Source organism: Anser cygnoides, chromosome 26 (genome assembly GCF_040182565.1).
Source record: "Anser cygnoides isolate HZ-2024a breed goose chromosome 26, Taihu_goose_T2T_genome, whole genome shotgun sequence".
In the NCBI taxonomy this organism is placed as follows: Eukaryota; Metazoa; Chordata; class Aves; order Anseriformes; family Anatidae; genus Anser; species Anser cygnoides.
The window spans coordinates 5,293,461-5,308,754 of NC_089898.1; the positions used below are offsets into that span (position 1 = coordinate 5,293,461).

Below are 15,294 nucleotides of genomic sequence, written 5' to 3' on the forward strand. Positions count from 1 at the left end.
TGTTCCCAGGCAGGTTACAGTCTGGGGCAAGGGATATGTTTTTTATTTTAACATTCTATTTAAGGTTTGCCAATTAGGTGCTAGCAGGGCCTGCACGAAGACCAGCCTTGCGCTTTAGGAGACGTGCCAGCAGGAAGCTTGTGTTATTCTGACATTAAGATGTCGAGTTTAAGCGCAGTATTTCGAAAATAAATGTAAATAGTGGCGAGTAACCGGCAGACCCGCCAAACCCTTGGCGGCTCCCTCACGGACCCACCAAACCATGACAACCTCCCCCCCAGCCAGAGCCTGTCGGGAATTGTAGTCCCCGCCGCGGCGGGTAGGGACGACGAGGCTCCCGCCGGAACTACGACTCCCAGGATGCCGCGCGGCGGCGCGGGCCGCGGCCATTACAGCTCCCCCCTCCTCGGCCGAAGGGCCCCTCGCCCTGCGCCGCGCTGCGGGGCCGGGGGCGGAGGCCGCGCTGTCGGGCGGCGGGGCCGTGCCGGGCCGCGTCGAGCCGGGCCGCGTCGAGCCGGGCCGGGCCGTGCTCACCGTGCTGGCGGGGGCGGTGCTCCCGCCGGCGGCCGGCACTTCCTGTGACGGCCCATTTCCTGCGCGGATGGGGCCGGCGGGGGGCGGTGGCGGCGGCGGGCTCGGTCCCTGACGGGCTCGGTGGCCGCCGGGAGCTCCGTCAGGCAGCGATGCGGGTCCCGGGCCCTGCCGGCAGGCGGCCCCCGCCGTGAGCCGCCCCGCGGGGAGCCGCTGGGGCTAGCGGCAGGCCGGCCGGCCGGCGCTGCGGGGTGCATGGGGGCGCCCCCCGCCCGCAGAGAGGTACCGCGGGGGGGGCCCGGGCAGCCGGGGGCGGCGGGCAGGGCCGGGCCGGGCCGCGCCGCGGGGTTAACGCCCGTGTCCCGCCCCCCCACCCCCTGGTTTTGCAGGTGTGACTCCTCCGGAGGACGGCGCTCGGCCCCGCAAGGCCAGCGGCCCGCGGAGCCCCTCGGCCGGGCTCCAGGAGCCAAAAAAAAAACAAAAAAAGAAGGAGGGGGCGCGGGCCCCTGAGGAGAGCATCACCCCCCTTCCCAGGCGGCTGCTGCCTCCTGAGAGATGAAGAAGTTTTTCGACTCGCGTCGGGAGCAGGGTGCCTCTGGCCCCGGGTCGGGCACCAGCGGCGGCGGCGGCGGCAGCGGAGGCCCCGGCAGCGGGTACATCGGCAGGGTGTTCAGCATCGGCCGCCACCAGGTGACGGTGGACGAGGTGCTGGCCGAAGGTAGGAGCCCGGTGCCCTCTGCCGAGCGCCCTGCCGCGGCTTCTCGGCCCTCCCTCTCTGCCTCGCAGAGCCGGGAAGGCTTCGGCCTTTCCCGGCACCCCACCTCCCCCTCTGTCCCCGTCTCCCCTCGTATTTCATTGTCCTTGACAGGCGTGCGGGCCGGGGGCATCCGCAGCTGACGTTTCTGGTCCTCCCATGCATGAGTCCTGTGTGCGTTTGCTGGATTTGGTTTAGTTGTTTTTGCGTTTTTTTTTTTTTTTTAATGCTTTAGGAACTGCAGGGACTTCAGGAGTCAACGGTTTCCCACCTTGAAACTGGAAGGCTTTTTTTCCCCCCCCCCAAGTCATATGCTTAGGTGGAGGACAAGGTACTGTAAATAAAGCGGTGGTCTTCCCTCTTACTTTCTTCACCCAAGGCCCTTCATGCCTGCCTTGAGCAGATAGGAAGAATACCCTGGAGTAAATTTCTTGTATATATTTGGCAAGCACATATGTTGAGTAGAGCTAGCTGTGATCTGGGATGAGGGATTGCTGTTTGTGGGGGTTTCTGTGGGGGAAATGGTAATCCCAACTGCATTAAAAAAAAAAAGTACAGAACTGAGGACAAACTGGATTATAAAACTCTTACGTGTACAACCCTTGCTGTGCAGCAAGCTGGTGGTATTATTAATATTTGTTGATTTGTAATCAGCGCTGCTGCTTTAACTGTCATTTTACATTTAATTTGTTTGAACTATAGGGAATCTTATTAATGTCTCTGGCTGGTAACCTTAGCCTCGACCTTCAGAAAAATGTTGGCCTCCATAGACCTGCTCCTGGTCCATCTATTGCACAGCATCCTTTGCAATTTCAGTCAAAACCACTGTTTTGTTTTGATCTTGTAATTGTGAAGGAGAGGGTAGCTGCTCTATGAGAGCTGAGTGGGAGGACCTGCGTTGGCTTTTACAGAAAGAACCCTAAAATGGAAAAGGAACTCTATGTATGCTGTATGTGTTCAGGTTTGTGAAAAAGTCACCTCGGTGTAAAAGAAAATAGATCTCTAACTGGCTTTCAGATAGGTTTTGGTGCATGCTGAGCTGAGGGGGGCACCAAAACCAGCCCTTCAACGAATAATTATAGTGATTATTTTTTTTCCTGACTTGAAATTTGCAATATGGATTTACTTTGGCTGATACTTGTAAGGCCTTTTTGGCCCTAGGAGTTTAGGAGCTGGACAAGCTAAACCTGAGATGCTCTCAGGCTGTGTTTTTTTTTTTGTTTGTTTGTTTGTTTGTTTTTAAGTCAGTCTGGCCTCATCCTGGTAACATGGGAAAGCGGAGACTTTTTTTTTTTTTGCTGATGAATAATCTGTTGGCAGGTTCTGCCCCGGTGCTGACGGCACCAGGAGGTGCGCCTGTGTGTCACCGGGCTCTCTCCTGCCTGTCACGCCCAAGCCACAGCCAGCAGAGGTGCAGGAGGGGCGGCACAGATTGTGTGGGCAAAGGGCTGCGGTGGAGACGTGCCTGCCCTCCATGCCTGTGAGGGCTTCTCCCTGTGACTCCTGTGTCCCTGCCTGGCCTCTGGGACAGAGCATGGCCTAGCATTGGCTACAGCGACTAGATCTGCTTGTGCACACCGAACGAGGAGCAGCAGTCCTGTAAAATGGATGTTAGGTTCTCCTTTCCTGACCATGCTATAAGGCAAAAGACTTTGTGAAGTGCGCTAAGCAGTTATTTTCCTCGCAGTGAAACTCCTGGTACAGGCAGTCCAAAATCCCTCTGAGTGGTGAATGAAGTCTCCAAGGAGACAAGAGCAAGGTGCCTGGTAGGTTTGCAGGTTGTCACCTTTTGAAGGAAACGGAGGGGCAAGTTCCATTTCCTCCATAGGTCATCTCAGGAGTCAGCACGGGTCGTAAGTGCTGTAGCTTTGCATACCTCTTGCCTTATGGTATAACCATCTGTGTTCCCCAAGTGCTTGTTAAAAAAGAAAAGAAAAAAGTAACTTTCATTGACTCAGCTAGAGATCTGGGGATCTCTCTGGCAACCAGGCCCCTGGGCTGTTGAGGCCTGTATCCGTGGTTGGAAAACGGTTTTGTACGTGCAGTGAATTCTGGTGGTTCAGCAGTACTGAACAGGCAACTTGTGAAGTCTTGGCTATTTCTGCTAAAGGGAAAAGTCTCCTGGGAAGCACTTCCGAGGAGGAGTATCCTACCTGGGGAAGATGCATCTCTCATCACTGGTGCTTTAGAAGGGAGAGGATGGGCCTGTGTTCTGGTGCAGCGTGTGAAGTATAGAGAGTAAATGAGATGTAGAAGTGGATTGAAAGAAGGATTCTGTGAAATAATGATGGATGGTGTGGGGGAGAGCAAGTAACAAGCTGAGGAACTGGTTGAACCAGAACTTATGGAATTAAAGTGTTGGGATTTACCTCGATGTGTCAAAGCTGTGGTCACCCTCAATTGTGCTGAGCAACCCTGCTGAAGATGACTGCTCCCAGGCCCAGGATGGGAGTTCTTAATGCAGGCACTGTGACGTGTGCCAGATGACAGACGTCTCCATGTGCTCGTAGTCTCTTGCGTAGATCCCCCAAAATATCCAATGCAGTTAGGTGCACCCACCCCACCCCCTTAAAATAGTTGTGTCTGGATGCTTGCTTTCCTGGGTGGTGAGGAACAAGACAAGGACCTTCCTTCTGGAAGGAATCAGATGGGAATAATATAGAAGGAACTTGAGCAATTGTTTGTCTGTTGTGTTATAATACTATATTTTTATATATATATATATATATAAATAATCTTGCAGTGCATTGCAGTAGGTGATTCTTGGTTGAGTCTCTGTAGTTGTCTTCCTTTAATCCACATAATAGTACAAATAATCTCTTGAGAAATTACTGCCAAAGTTTTTATGAGGATTAACTGCTGTGGGAGGTCAGTACTGCTGGCCTTGGGGATCTGCAAGGCCACGGTTAAAGGCGACAGGCGACATAAACATGGTGCTGCAGAGGAGCTGAAGGGGTTATCACTGATTTTAATGTGACTTGTGTTTCACCCAGCCCTGAGGTGAATGCCCAGGAGGCATTTGAGTATGCGGGTGCATCAGGCTACCATCTTGCTGTTTTCTTTATGAAAAGAATCCAAAGCAGTGTGATCACATTGGTTCCTGCTTTTTGTTTCTGCCTGTGTTTAAAAAACAAAACAAAAAACATCACACTGGAGCTAGGAGGAGGAGGGTGGCTGTGATGAGTGGGGACCAGGGCAGCGGAAACCTTTAAAAGGATGTCAGAAATCAGAAACATAGGAGTTTGTGGGATGTGCTTGTGTGGCAGGAGTACCACAAGCCATGTATGCTTCTCTGAGATAAAAACAAGTACAGCGGAGATTGACTGAGTGTCCTGTTTTGGGGGTCTGCGTTTTTGCATTACTTTGCATACCTGTGAGATTGTAGCAGGGTGCTGAATTGATCCAAGGTATGTAAGCATTGACAGATTTTTTTTTTCAGATACTTGCGAGTGTGTGCTGCTAGCTAATGTATGTTTCAAAGCATTCAGTGGCAGGTACTACAAACCAACGTAAAATAAACTTGTCAGCTGTATTTTTTTACGGTGTTTTAAAGAAATTATGAAGGTTTCATTGCGGTGTGATTTAGCAGGTCTGGAGACCAAAGTGTGCATGAAGAGCTTGGTACAGCTGTGAATGCATGAGCTGTGTCTGATGGGGGAAGGTGACCCCCTGAGCTGCCTATATTGTGTGCTTGGGCTAACTGCAGAGGACTTTTGCTGGCTGCTGTCTACCTTACGCCCAGTACACCCTTTCCCTGAACTTCTTGTGGCGTGCATCATAACGTGAAGTCACTGTCATCCTTTAAAATTACATGTGGGCTTCTTCTGAAATAACTCTGACTTTCAAACAAGCTCCATCCGAGATAAATTCTGCAAATTTATGTGAGCCTCAGCCCAATTCCTCTGTGGTTGGGTTCAAGGCATCACTCGCGAAGTATTCTGTCAGTTACTGCCTTCTGTTTCCTGCCAAGTGCCAACTACCAGTCAGCTGACCACTGACATTTGGATTAGGAATTAACTATTCTATTCATATTATTCTCTTGGAATGGGGCATGTGATTTATTTATTTGTTTTCCCTTGCTCTTCCTGCATACCTTATGAAGCAGGGCATGTATGCTGTGCTCTGCACTGGTAGATATGGTGCTGGTCCTGCTGTCTCCTAGTAATCTTTTTTTTTTTTGAGTACAAGCCAGGCAAACTGAAGAATCCGCAGTGAGTTGCTGGGTAAATATCAAGGTATCCCAAGTGCTTTGGTGCTTTATCAGCACAGCTTTTGCTAGGGGCGGAGTGTGTGCTATGTCCTTAGCTTTAATCCGGAAGAAGAGGAAAGTGTGAGTGGATTTAACTGTGTAGAAAGTTGTACAGCCCAGAAACTTGTGTTGTCTGTGCTCATTTCTAGGTTTTATGCAACACATCTGTGAAAGGGTCTGGGATTATACACAGGGATGGCTAGTGTCTTAGATAGCAGCTCTGTTAGCTAAAATCACGTATACTGGCTGTGTTAGCCCAGCACTGTTAGGGGAGTGCAAGTTTCCTTCGGTCTCCTTCTCTGGAAGGTCTTCCATGGAAAAACACAAGAGTTTCTAATCGAAGGCTTCCTGCAACAGCCTTATGAGATTGTCAAATACAAGACAGCTTAGATTTGGGATTCTGGTGGGGTGAAAATAAAAGCTTAAACTATGCAACTGGGATCTTGCAGAAGAGTTCTAGTAGCTGTGTCTGAAGAGGCTACCAACCTCTGCTTGCAACACCAGCAACGATAGTTTGGATCCAAGAAGAATAGGTACTCCCATAATGTTTTTATTGCGTACAGGCTTTCTCCCCTTTGTCCTGGAGCCGTCGATAGTTGAAGAGAGCAGGTGGTAGGTTATAAATGTGCTGAAGACAAGTGGGAATCCACTTTGGGTTTAGCACTTGCTGCCGTTCAAGCTCACACACCTGCATTAATCATAGCTAATAGGAGGCAGAACTGATTGGGTGCTGCATGCTTGTGTTAAGAATGGAAGCTGCTTCCTTTGAAGATTTTTTTTATTTTCAGTGAAAATGGGGAATCAGAGAAATTGTACCCATTGGAACAGCAGCTTGCCAGCTGCACGACTTGCTGCTGCTCTTCTGGAAAGCCACAACTGATTTGGCTGGGTTCGTACTGTTTACTTGTGTTTCCCATGTGGAAGGGAACAGGAAGTCTCTGAGAAACATGCCATAAGCAAGCTGGGTTTATAGAAGAATTCTCTTTTGATGGTGAGAGGTAACTGAATAAATAAGTTTCCTGGGAAAGGGTGCCTCCATTCTTGGACGGGGGTAAGAGAGGGATGTCTCTGTGGCAATAAGATATTAAATCAAATCCTGGCTGCTGTACTTTTTTGATGGTAGGAACAATGCTGCCAGCAATTTATAAGCACAAGGAAAAGAGGTGGAAAGGCCTAACTGCAACACAGTTGCACGGTATTTTCTCTCATTTGTGGATTTGTCATTATGGCAACTTTCCTTTTTTCCTCATGTGGGAGGTACAGGAATTGCTGCTTAGTGAAGTGAAGGTTACTGATAGCTGGCTATAGTACGATGCAGTAGAATGAATCGTAGAATCACGTAGAAGGACTCGGATTGGAAGGGACCTTGCAAACCATCTCGTTCCACCCCCCTGGCCATGGGCAGGGACACCACCCACTAGATCAGGTTGCCCAAGGCCTTGTGCAGCCTGGCCTGCAACACCTCCAGGGATGGGGCATTCACAGCTCCTCTGGGCAACCTGTTCCAGTGCTTCACCGCCTTCTGAGTGAAGAGTTTCTTCCTAATGTCTGATCAAGATCTCCCCTCTTTTAGTTTAAATCCATTCCCCCTTCTCCTGTCAATGTCTGCCCAAGCAAAAATGAAAGCAGAGGAGAGCTGCTACAGCTCCTCTAATATTAGGATCTCTTGCCGCCCTGTTGCCAAAGTATCTGAGCTCTGGCACAGCCTACAAAAATGTCCTTCCATTCCTTCCAGGACTGCTGGGAAGTATTACACTGAGATATGAAGGTGAAGCAATGCAGAGTATGCGTGGCCAAGTCAGGAACTGATCCCTGGCCTTCCAGATTGAGTGCTTTAATTGCAGTCCGTGTTTTCTCTCAAGTGCTGCCTCTGTGTGTTTTAAATGGGTGTGCTCTTGGCACACGTGATTTGGGCATACATTTATGCTTGCTCTGTGGCAGAACCCATGCTGACATCAGGACCGCAGGCTGTGTGTCACAGGATTCGATTAAAAACTTCTTTGGAACAGAGTCTTGTAGCATCTGGTTTGCTTCATGACTTTGCAGAAACAAATTACGTACCGGTGATGGGTGATCTCATAGATTAAAACAAACAAAAAGAAGCCATCAGCAGCTGGGTTCCCCGAGCAGAGAGAGGCTTTGCATGCCTATATATCCACCCCAGTGTTGAGCCAGGAGCTGGTGCTATGAAGAGGACAGGTGGATCTGATTTTGATCTGTTTGCTGTTAGGAACATGCAGATTTCATCTCCTATTTGACATTCATAGGGCTGCAAAAAGGAAGAGAGACCCAAATCTGCCTGTGTGCATTTAAAAATGCCATCTAGCATGCTACTCTGGAAGGTGTGATAGTAAAATACATGGTCTTAGGAAGGTATCTAAATGCACAGCTGTTATTCAGACCCTGAAACTTCAGCTTGTCTGCTTTACTTCTGTAAGATAAGCGATGCTTGCAAAGTTGACGTGTGCTTTGCTGCACAACTCAAATGACGGCGGTAAAATAAAGTCAAAGCTTGTCCCTTAAAGAAGTGCAGAGTGCCCCGTGTGACATGGCATGGTGTGTGCAGGAGTTTCCTGAATGTCAGTTGGTGTTCAAAGCGTCAGGATGAGCAAAATGAACCTTCGGTTTGATGCGGTATACCCATTTTGGTGGCTTTATTGCCATCCTGGCTTGTACATGGAAGCTGCTAAGATGTGGGAACGAGAGTGATATCAAACTCAGACTTTTGAAGTGTAATAATTAAAAATGAACAGAAGTAATGAGGGCTTGTGAGAATAAGGGCTTGTCCAGAGGAGGGCTACTAAGATGATGAGAGGACCGGAGCACCTGTTGTACGAGGACAGGCTGAGAGAACTGGGCCTGTTTAGCCTGGAAAAGAGGAGACTGCGGGGAGACCTCATCAATGTATATAAATATCTGAGGGGAGGGTGTCAAGAAGATGGAACTGGTCTCTTTTCAGCTGTGCCCAGCGACAGGACGAGAGGCACCGGCCACAAACTGAAGCACAGGAGGTTCCAGCTCAATATGAGAGGGCACTTCTTTACTGGGAGGGTGCTCTGGGACAGGCTGCCCAGAGAGGTTGTGGAGTCTCCTTCTCTGGAGCCGTTCAAAACCCACCTGGATGCCATCCTGCGCAATGTGCTCTAGGTGATCCTGCAGCAGGGCGGTTGGACTAGGTGATCTTCAGAGGTCCCTTCCAACCTTGGCCATTCTGTGGTTCTGAGAAGAGCATGAAGGTACAGGCCTATTGCTTCCCGTGCCTTCTCTGCGTGGCCTACCTGCAAAGTCAGTGATGCTTTAGTTACCTGTCATGAGCCTCTGAAGGATTAATTGCCTCTGGCTTGTAAAGTAGTTCAGAAATAAAGACCTTACACACAGTTCCGTTGCTGCTTTGAAGGAGTGGGGGGAATTGATAGGAAATTGCTGCCTTATGACTGCAGTGCCTTTATGTGTGAAGGCTCTTGTGGCTGCTGTTGACCCTTGGGCTGTGGCGTGATAACTCTCCTCGTGATCTTTAGCAAGAAGTATTTAATACCAGGGAATCTGTAAGTCACTGTATCTTTCACACAGTTACATTTTTAAGAATTCAATATCCTTTTAAGTTATGAGAAGCCTATGTGAAAGCACGTATGTGTGCTGTGGAGGTTTTACCTGCTTTGCACCACAACCTCTCTCTCAATACCCATCCTCTAACAGACGGGGAGAAAATATGTTGGAGAGGGCTCAAGGGTTGAGGTAAGGATGGGGAGATCACTCCAGAATTATCCTCAAGGGCAAAACAAACACAGCATAGGAAGATGAATAAAATTTATGACTTATTACTAACAAGCTACAGCAGTGAGAAACTACAAGCAAACTAAGAACACCTTCCTCCCCATGAGCAGTGCAGGGGAACAGGGACTGGGGGCTGTGGTCAGTCCCTAACGCTTCATCTCTGCCTCTCCTTCTTGGTCACTCTCTTCCCCTGCTCCAAACTGGGGTCCCTCCCACAGGTTACAGTCCTTCCCAAACTGATCCTGCGTGGGCTTCCCGCAAGCAGCAGCTCTTCAAGAACCGGGTCTGTGCCACAGGGTCCATCCATCAGGAGCAAACAACTCCACCATGGGTCCCACACGGGCAGCAGCTCCTGCATGGGCTCCTCTCCACGGGCTGCAGCTCCAGCCCAGGGCCTGCTCCTGTGGGGGCTTTCCACAGGCCACAGCCTCCTTCAGGGCAGATCCACCTGCTCTGCCGTGGGCTCCTCCGTGGGCTGCAGTGTAGAAATCTGCTCCACCAGGGGCCTCTCCACACCCTGCAGGGGAACTTCAGCTCCAGCACCCGGAGCACCTCCTGCCCTCCTTCTGCACGGACCTTGGTGGCTGCAGAGAGCTTTCTCACTCCTCCCTGTCCCAGCTGCTCTTGTTCGGCAGGTGTTTTTCCCTTTCTCACATAGGCTCTCACGCAGGCGCCACCACCGTCGCTTTTTGGCTCGGCTCTGGGCAGCAGCAGGTCCCTTTGGAGCCCTCTGGAACTGGTCCTTATCTAACATGGGGCAGCTGCTGCATTCTCCTCGCAGAGGACACCCCTGCAGCCCCCCGCTACCAGAACCTGTCCATGTAAACCCAATACGTGTGTATACACTTTCACGCTGACACCCCTGCCTTTCTTTTTCAGCTGGATATTGTAGCACATCTAGTTAGGCAGGCATACATGTGGCATGCAGAGAGTGAACAACAACCAGCACTGTGAGATTCAGCACAGATAGACAAGAGCTGTTGGGTGGAGGGAAGAGGCAGTGGGATGTCTCTGGGGAGAGATTTGGGTTAAGGGCAGAGATACAGGATGGTTCGGTGGCTGAGAGAGAAAGATTCTTTCCGTGTAGGATCCCTGTTGCCTTGACTAGAGTTCTGCGAATGTCCCATTAGGTAACTTACATGCTTGAGAGGAGTCTGCCATACTCATCTGATGCCTTAGTTCCCACCTTGTGCTGCAGGTAGTGTCAGCAGGATGCTCATAACCGTGTTGGGGAGCAGGTGAGGCAGACACCAGCTGATGTGCACTGAATACTGCCAGGAATTTCAGCAAGCTCTTGCAAAGCTGGATGGTGTGACCCGCGCTCATTAGTGGCTGCGTGTTCATGAGAGCCCTTTTACGAGTAAGTGAATTCAGACACGTGTAAGATGACACAAGAAGCCAGACCCAGTTGTCAGCTGGTGTGATCCTGCTCTCTTCATTGGTTGTGCTTGTGAGGGGAATAAAAATGCATCACAGAGCACTGGTGTGTGGAATAGCGAAGGGTAAAGGAGGGGCAGTACGGCAGAGAGAAAGGGAAGGGACAGTACAGACGTGGGTCAGACTTGCTACTAGGGTGCCTTGAGTGCATTTACCTGAAAGTCAGCGCCTTCTTTTGGCCTTTACCTGTGGCTTTTACCATAGGAGATGTTCTTACAAGTAGATGATTAATACATGAGTTTACCTTTCCATTTCTCTACCTGATTACCAGTTGTGGTTTGAACTGTTGTGCTCTCTCTGCTCTTCAGAGAACGTAAGGGCCCCCGCGTACCGGGTATCATTCAGCCTCTGGTGCTGTGCGTGGTTGTTCCCCTTCTCTGCAAAGTAGACAAACAGATGGTAGAAGAAAGATTTAACAAATTATTTTACAAATGAGAAACTGAAGCCCGTGAAGACGTATTGATTTGATAAGGGCTACATAGGCAAGCAGTGACAAAGCCTTGTATTAAATGCAAATGTAACTCCTTGTCTGGTGCTTTAACCACAGTGTCGTTAATATTCATGGCTGTGTGGAATTGAGGAATTTTTATCATGGACTAAGGCCCGGTGTCACATACTGCAAACACGGAACAAAGACCGTACGTGCTCCTGGGAGGTGCCAGGCTGCCCTTGCTTGTGCCTGCTGAGGCTCTGCGTTTTCGTTCGGTACAGAAACAAGCTTGTGTGCCACCTTTTAGGAGTCGTATTCAGAAAGCGGCATCTCTAGGTGCCAGCAGCAGTAATCTTACAGCAGATCATGACATGATAATTAATGCACAGTATCTTCTAATGATCTGTTGTTATTCAGAGACCGCGTGAAGTGCACAAACTCAACCTTGCTCACATAGCATTCAACAGAACATGTGACAGGATTAAACATGTATTGGATTTTTTAAAATTAAAATGATGCTATTTTTGGAGTGGGACAGATGGTGATTTTCTACCTTTTGCTTTTGTTTTAAAAATTAACAACATAAGAAGCGCTTACTTTGTACCTTTGAAGCTTTTTTGTCACCGAGCAGGCTAGAAATGTCTATGTCAGTATGTAATATGTAAGTTGGGCTTCTCAAGCAGTTATGTAATTTCATTAGAGCTGATGAATTCAATCCCTAATATTATGGGATTTATGAGTAACAGTCACAAGACTGCAGTTTTGGACCCCTGCAACCCTTTCCTGTTCTGGACATCTGACAAATGAACAGCCAGGCATATGCCTATTCATATCTTTCCTTCCTCACCTATGTATACGTGAAAAAACTCGAAGCCCTGCTGCATGTAGGGGTGATTTTTTAAATGTGGTTTTTTTTGTTTGCTTGTTTTTTTCCTCCTCTCCCTGGGCTGAATGATAAATACGGTATGCTCCTGACTAACTGGTGGTTTGAATTCCCTGGGAGCTGTCTGGCCTGGTAGCAGATACTTCTCTCCATCCTTGGCACATATTGAGGAGTTGAAAAGTTCAGTGCTGTCTTCAGGGTGTTTGATTAGCATACTCTCTTGCAGATGAACGTTAGTAGTCCTTAACTGGTGGTTTCGTGTTATGCAGTGAGGTGGCACTTCTGTGGCTCATGAGTATACCTGCAGTCATACTGGAGAACTAGAAAGGTTGAAGTCTGGATTCCTGGGTTTAAGCGGAAGAAACTTGTTTAAAACAAACCTGCGTATGCTGCTGTGGAGGCCTTGTAGTATCACGTGGGCTGTAAGCTTGAGCATTTCCTAGAATGTATGCGTTAGGCTATCTCTTGTCTTTTAATGCTGCTTTGCTCAGTAGAGATGTCTGCGTGCTACCATAGTAATCAAAATTCCTAAATGTCTAACTTGTCTGTTGCCATGAGCTCTCTTTGGATCCTTGCATAATTGCTTCTCAAATGGCACTTGCTGTTTCCATAGCACTTAAGGGCTCCAGTAAGCCCAATCGGGTTGGCCCCTGCAAGCAAATCCAGTTTTTTAAAAAAAAAAAAAAAATAAAAGTCCCTGCCCTGGCCAGTCTTGGTTTCTCATTCCTCTCCGGCTACAGACCCGCTCTCTGCTCAGCTAGCGTTGTTCTTCTCTCCTGCCCTGTCAGTGCAATTCTCTACTTCCTTGCCTCTTCCAGTGCAGTTTTTCAATTGCATGCAGTTGCAGCAGCCTCTCGCTGGTTTATGTGTTTCCGGTCACGTTTACTCAAAAAGTCATGTTCTGCTGCATGTTTATGCCATTGCTAATTTCACTTGGAGCTGAACGAGGTCTCAGATGTTGTTAGTAGCTGCTTGGAATAATAGCAGCTGAAACGTGTTTTTTAGAGAGCTGACTGATAACAAATGTTGTTGCTTTTTTAAGCTGTGAGTTATTCAAGACCAGTTAATTTTTATTTATCTATTTTAAGTCTTACAGTGGAGGTTCACCAACTGAAGTTGTTGCAATAGTGGGAGCTGAATCCATCTTGCTGAGTAACCTACTTGGAGGCAGTGTACCTTGCTGCACAGTAATAAAACCCTGCTCCATCAGCTTCGTTTCCAAGCCTGCCTGTCAGGGAGGAAATCAAACGAAAGTACAAGACTGTAAAGCAGCACACATGCCTAGCAAATCTATCCATATGAATATCTGAACTTGCTTCCTGTTTTGAAGCCTAATGCAATTCTAATTCCTTTAGTGAGCTATTTGTTACAATATTTGTAATAGCAATTTCATAATATTTAATACCCCTAAATCAAGGTGTTCAGGCTGAGAGCTGTATTCTTGGAGGATGAGTAGTGTGAGAAGCTATTGTAGGCCTTGGACTAGAACTTTTTAAAAGGGAATGCACTTAACGTACAGGATGATTCTTGCCCAGTGATTATTTCAGGCTTGACAGAGATTAATTTCCTTTCCTATTTCCCACCATCCCCTTCCCTCCTTTCTCTGCTGCCTTGTGGCTTACAGGTTCCTTTTCTCACCTTCTCCATAGAGCTGCCAGGAGCCGAGGGAGTGTCATCTTGGGGAGAGGGGTGGATCTTGAAGACCTGTCGTGAGATAAGGCCCTGAAAATATGGAGAGATGAAGCTCAACTGTTTTAAATCAGGCCCATCAAAATAAACCCCAGAGAAGTGAGGGAGAGGCGCTTAAGTTTTTGCCATGTCATCAACGCACTGAAAATGCCTGCAATTTAAATGTTTTGTGGCTGTTTGTGTTAAAGTTCACCCTAAAATTCCCAACAAACCCTAGAGAACCAGTCATGTTTTCCTAAACTTAGGAGAGGTAAATACTGTGTTTCTGTTCTGCATTGGGTAACGTTTCTGGTTGTATCGTTCTGCACAATTTAGTGTAGACACTGCTGGCCGTGACCGCCACGCTAACATTAACTATGACATTCCACGTAAAAAGCACCCAGAAGGAGGGTGGAGCCTGTACATCTAAATCTGTCTTGTCATGGCCTAGTTATTGCAGCAATAATATCTAAGCGAGAGCCCTATAATTATGTTGGTAATATTAGATAATCACATTAGGATTCTCAGCTATGGTAAGTCTATGTAGGGCTAACTAAGTCTCTGCTTTACTCTTGCTGAGAATCCGGCCCATCAGCTCTACGTGAGCTTAAGCCTTTGTTTTACCTTGGGAGAAGTCCTTTGCTACGTTAAATATGTTAGATGCTCTATTAAAGTTTGTCTGGTGGTATTTAAAGACTAGATGTTAAGTAATGCTGCAGCTGGAGCTGAGAGAACTGCTGTCCTGGGCAATGAGAGGAGTCTTTAAATCACGGGGCTCTGGCTGCACACCTCGGGCTTTGCAGTTCTTTGCCTTGCTGGTGCCTGTTGCCTAATGGATGTGCGTGACACTGGAGGGATCCTCGCTGCTTTTTTTCCCCCTTTCCCCCACCCACTGCATCAGCCGTGCAGCAGTTCCATTTTGTACCTGACACGAAGCTGATGCAGATGCTGGGCTCTCCGAGTCCAGTGAATTTGCTTAGCATGAAGCTGCTGAAGAGATTCTCTCTGGCCAGCAGCGGAAGCTCCTCTTGTTTTGAATGTTTGGATAAAACATGCAGACTGTATTGCTCATATGCACACCATTACTTTGCAGAGACCAAATTGTCTCTAGCTGGAATGTGAGCTTTGTGGAGTATTTCTTGCTGCTTGAAATGCTTATCAGTGGTGGGAGAGTGCAGAGCCTGATGCCTGAGCCTTGAGACCCGGAGCTCCAGCACTGGCATGTGCAGTTCTCCTGCCTGCCACAGGTTGTGTGAAACACAAGGCTGAATGTGAGTTCGGGACCTGCTCTGCTCAGAACTGGTGTTGATATAAATATAAACCAGGTGAACTGGGAATTTACCTTGATGTCCCAGGACTGCTTTCCTGTGTAGATGAATATCCTAAGGTTAAACTCCCAGAGCTGTATCCTTCCTCTCGGAAAGGAGCATGGGGAGCTTCACAGGCTCTGCTCCTGTGTGAAAGGTACTGCATTACTTTTTCCACCATCTCATTTGCTTCATAGCTACTAGGCCTGCACAGATGATGGGCCTTGGTTCTCTGTGTTTTAGAGGCCTTGAGATGAAGGA

General features: G+C 48.4%; 1 protein-coding gene across 22 annotated transcripts in view; it reads left to right on the forward strand.

Moving 5' to 3' along the window:
- Positions 1-541: 541 nt before the first annotated feature.
- The window catches only part of AAK1 (AP2 associated kinase 1), a 96,646-nt gene continuing 81,893 nt past the window's right edge, over positions 542-15,294 (forward strand). For 4 of the 22 annotated variants that reach the window (XM_066983522.1, XM_066983523.1, XM_066983521.1 and 1 more), the window contains exons 1-2: positions 543-813; positions 921-1,249. In XM_066983522.1, coding sequence (XP_066839623.1) covers positions 1,087-1,249 — 163 coding nt within the window. In that variant the 5' untranslated portion in view covers positions 543-813; positions 921-1,086. Of the gene's footprint in view, positions 814-920; positions 1,250-15,294 lie in introns of all 22 variants that reach the window. The other 18 variants (XM_066983529.1, XM_066983530.1, XM_066983528.1 and 15 more) reach the window with 14 other exon arrangements.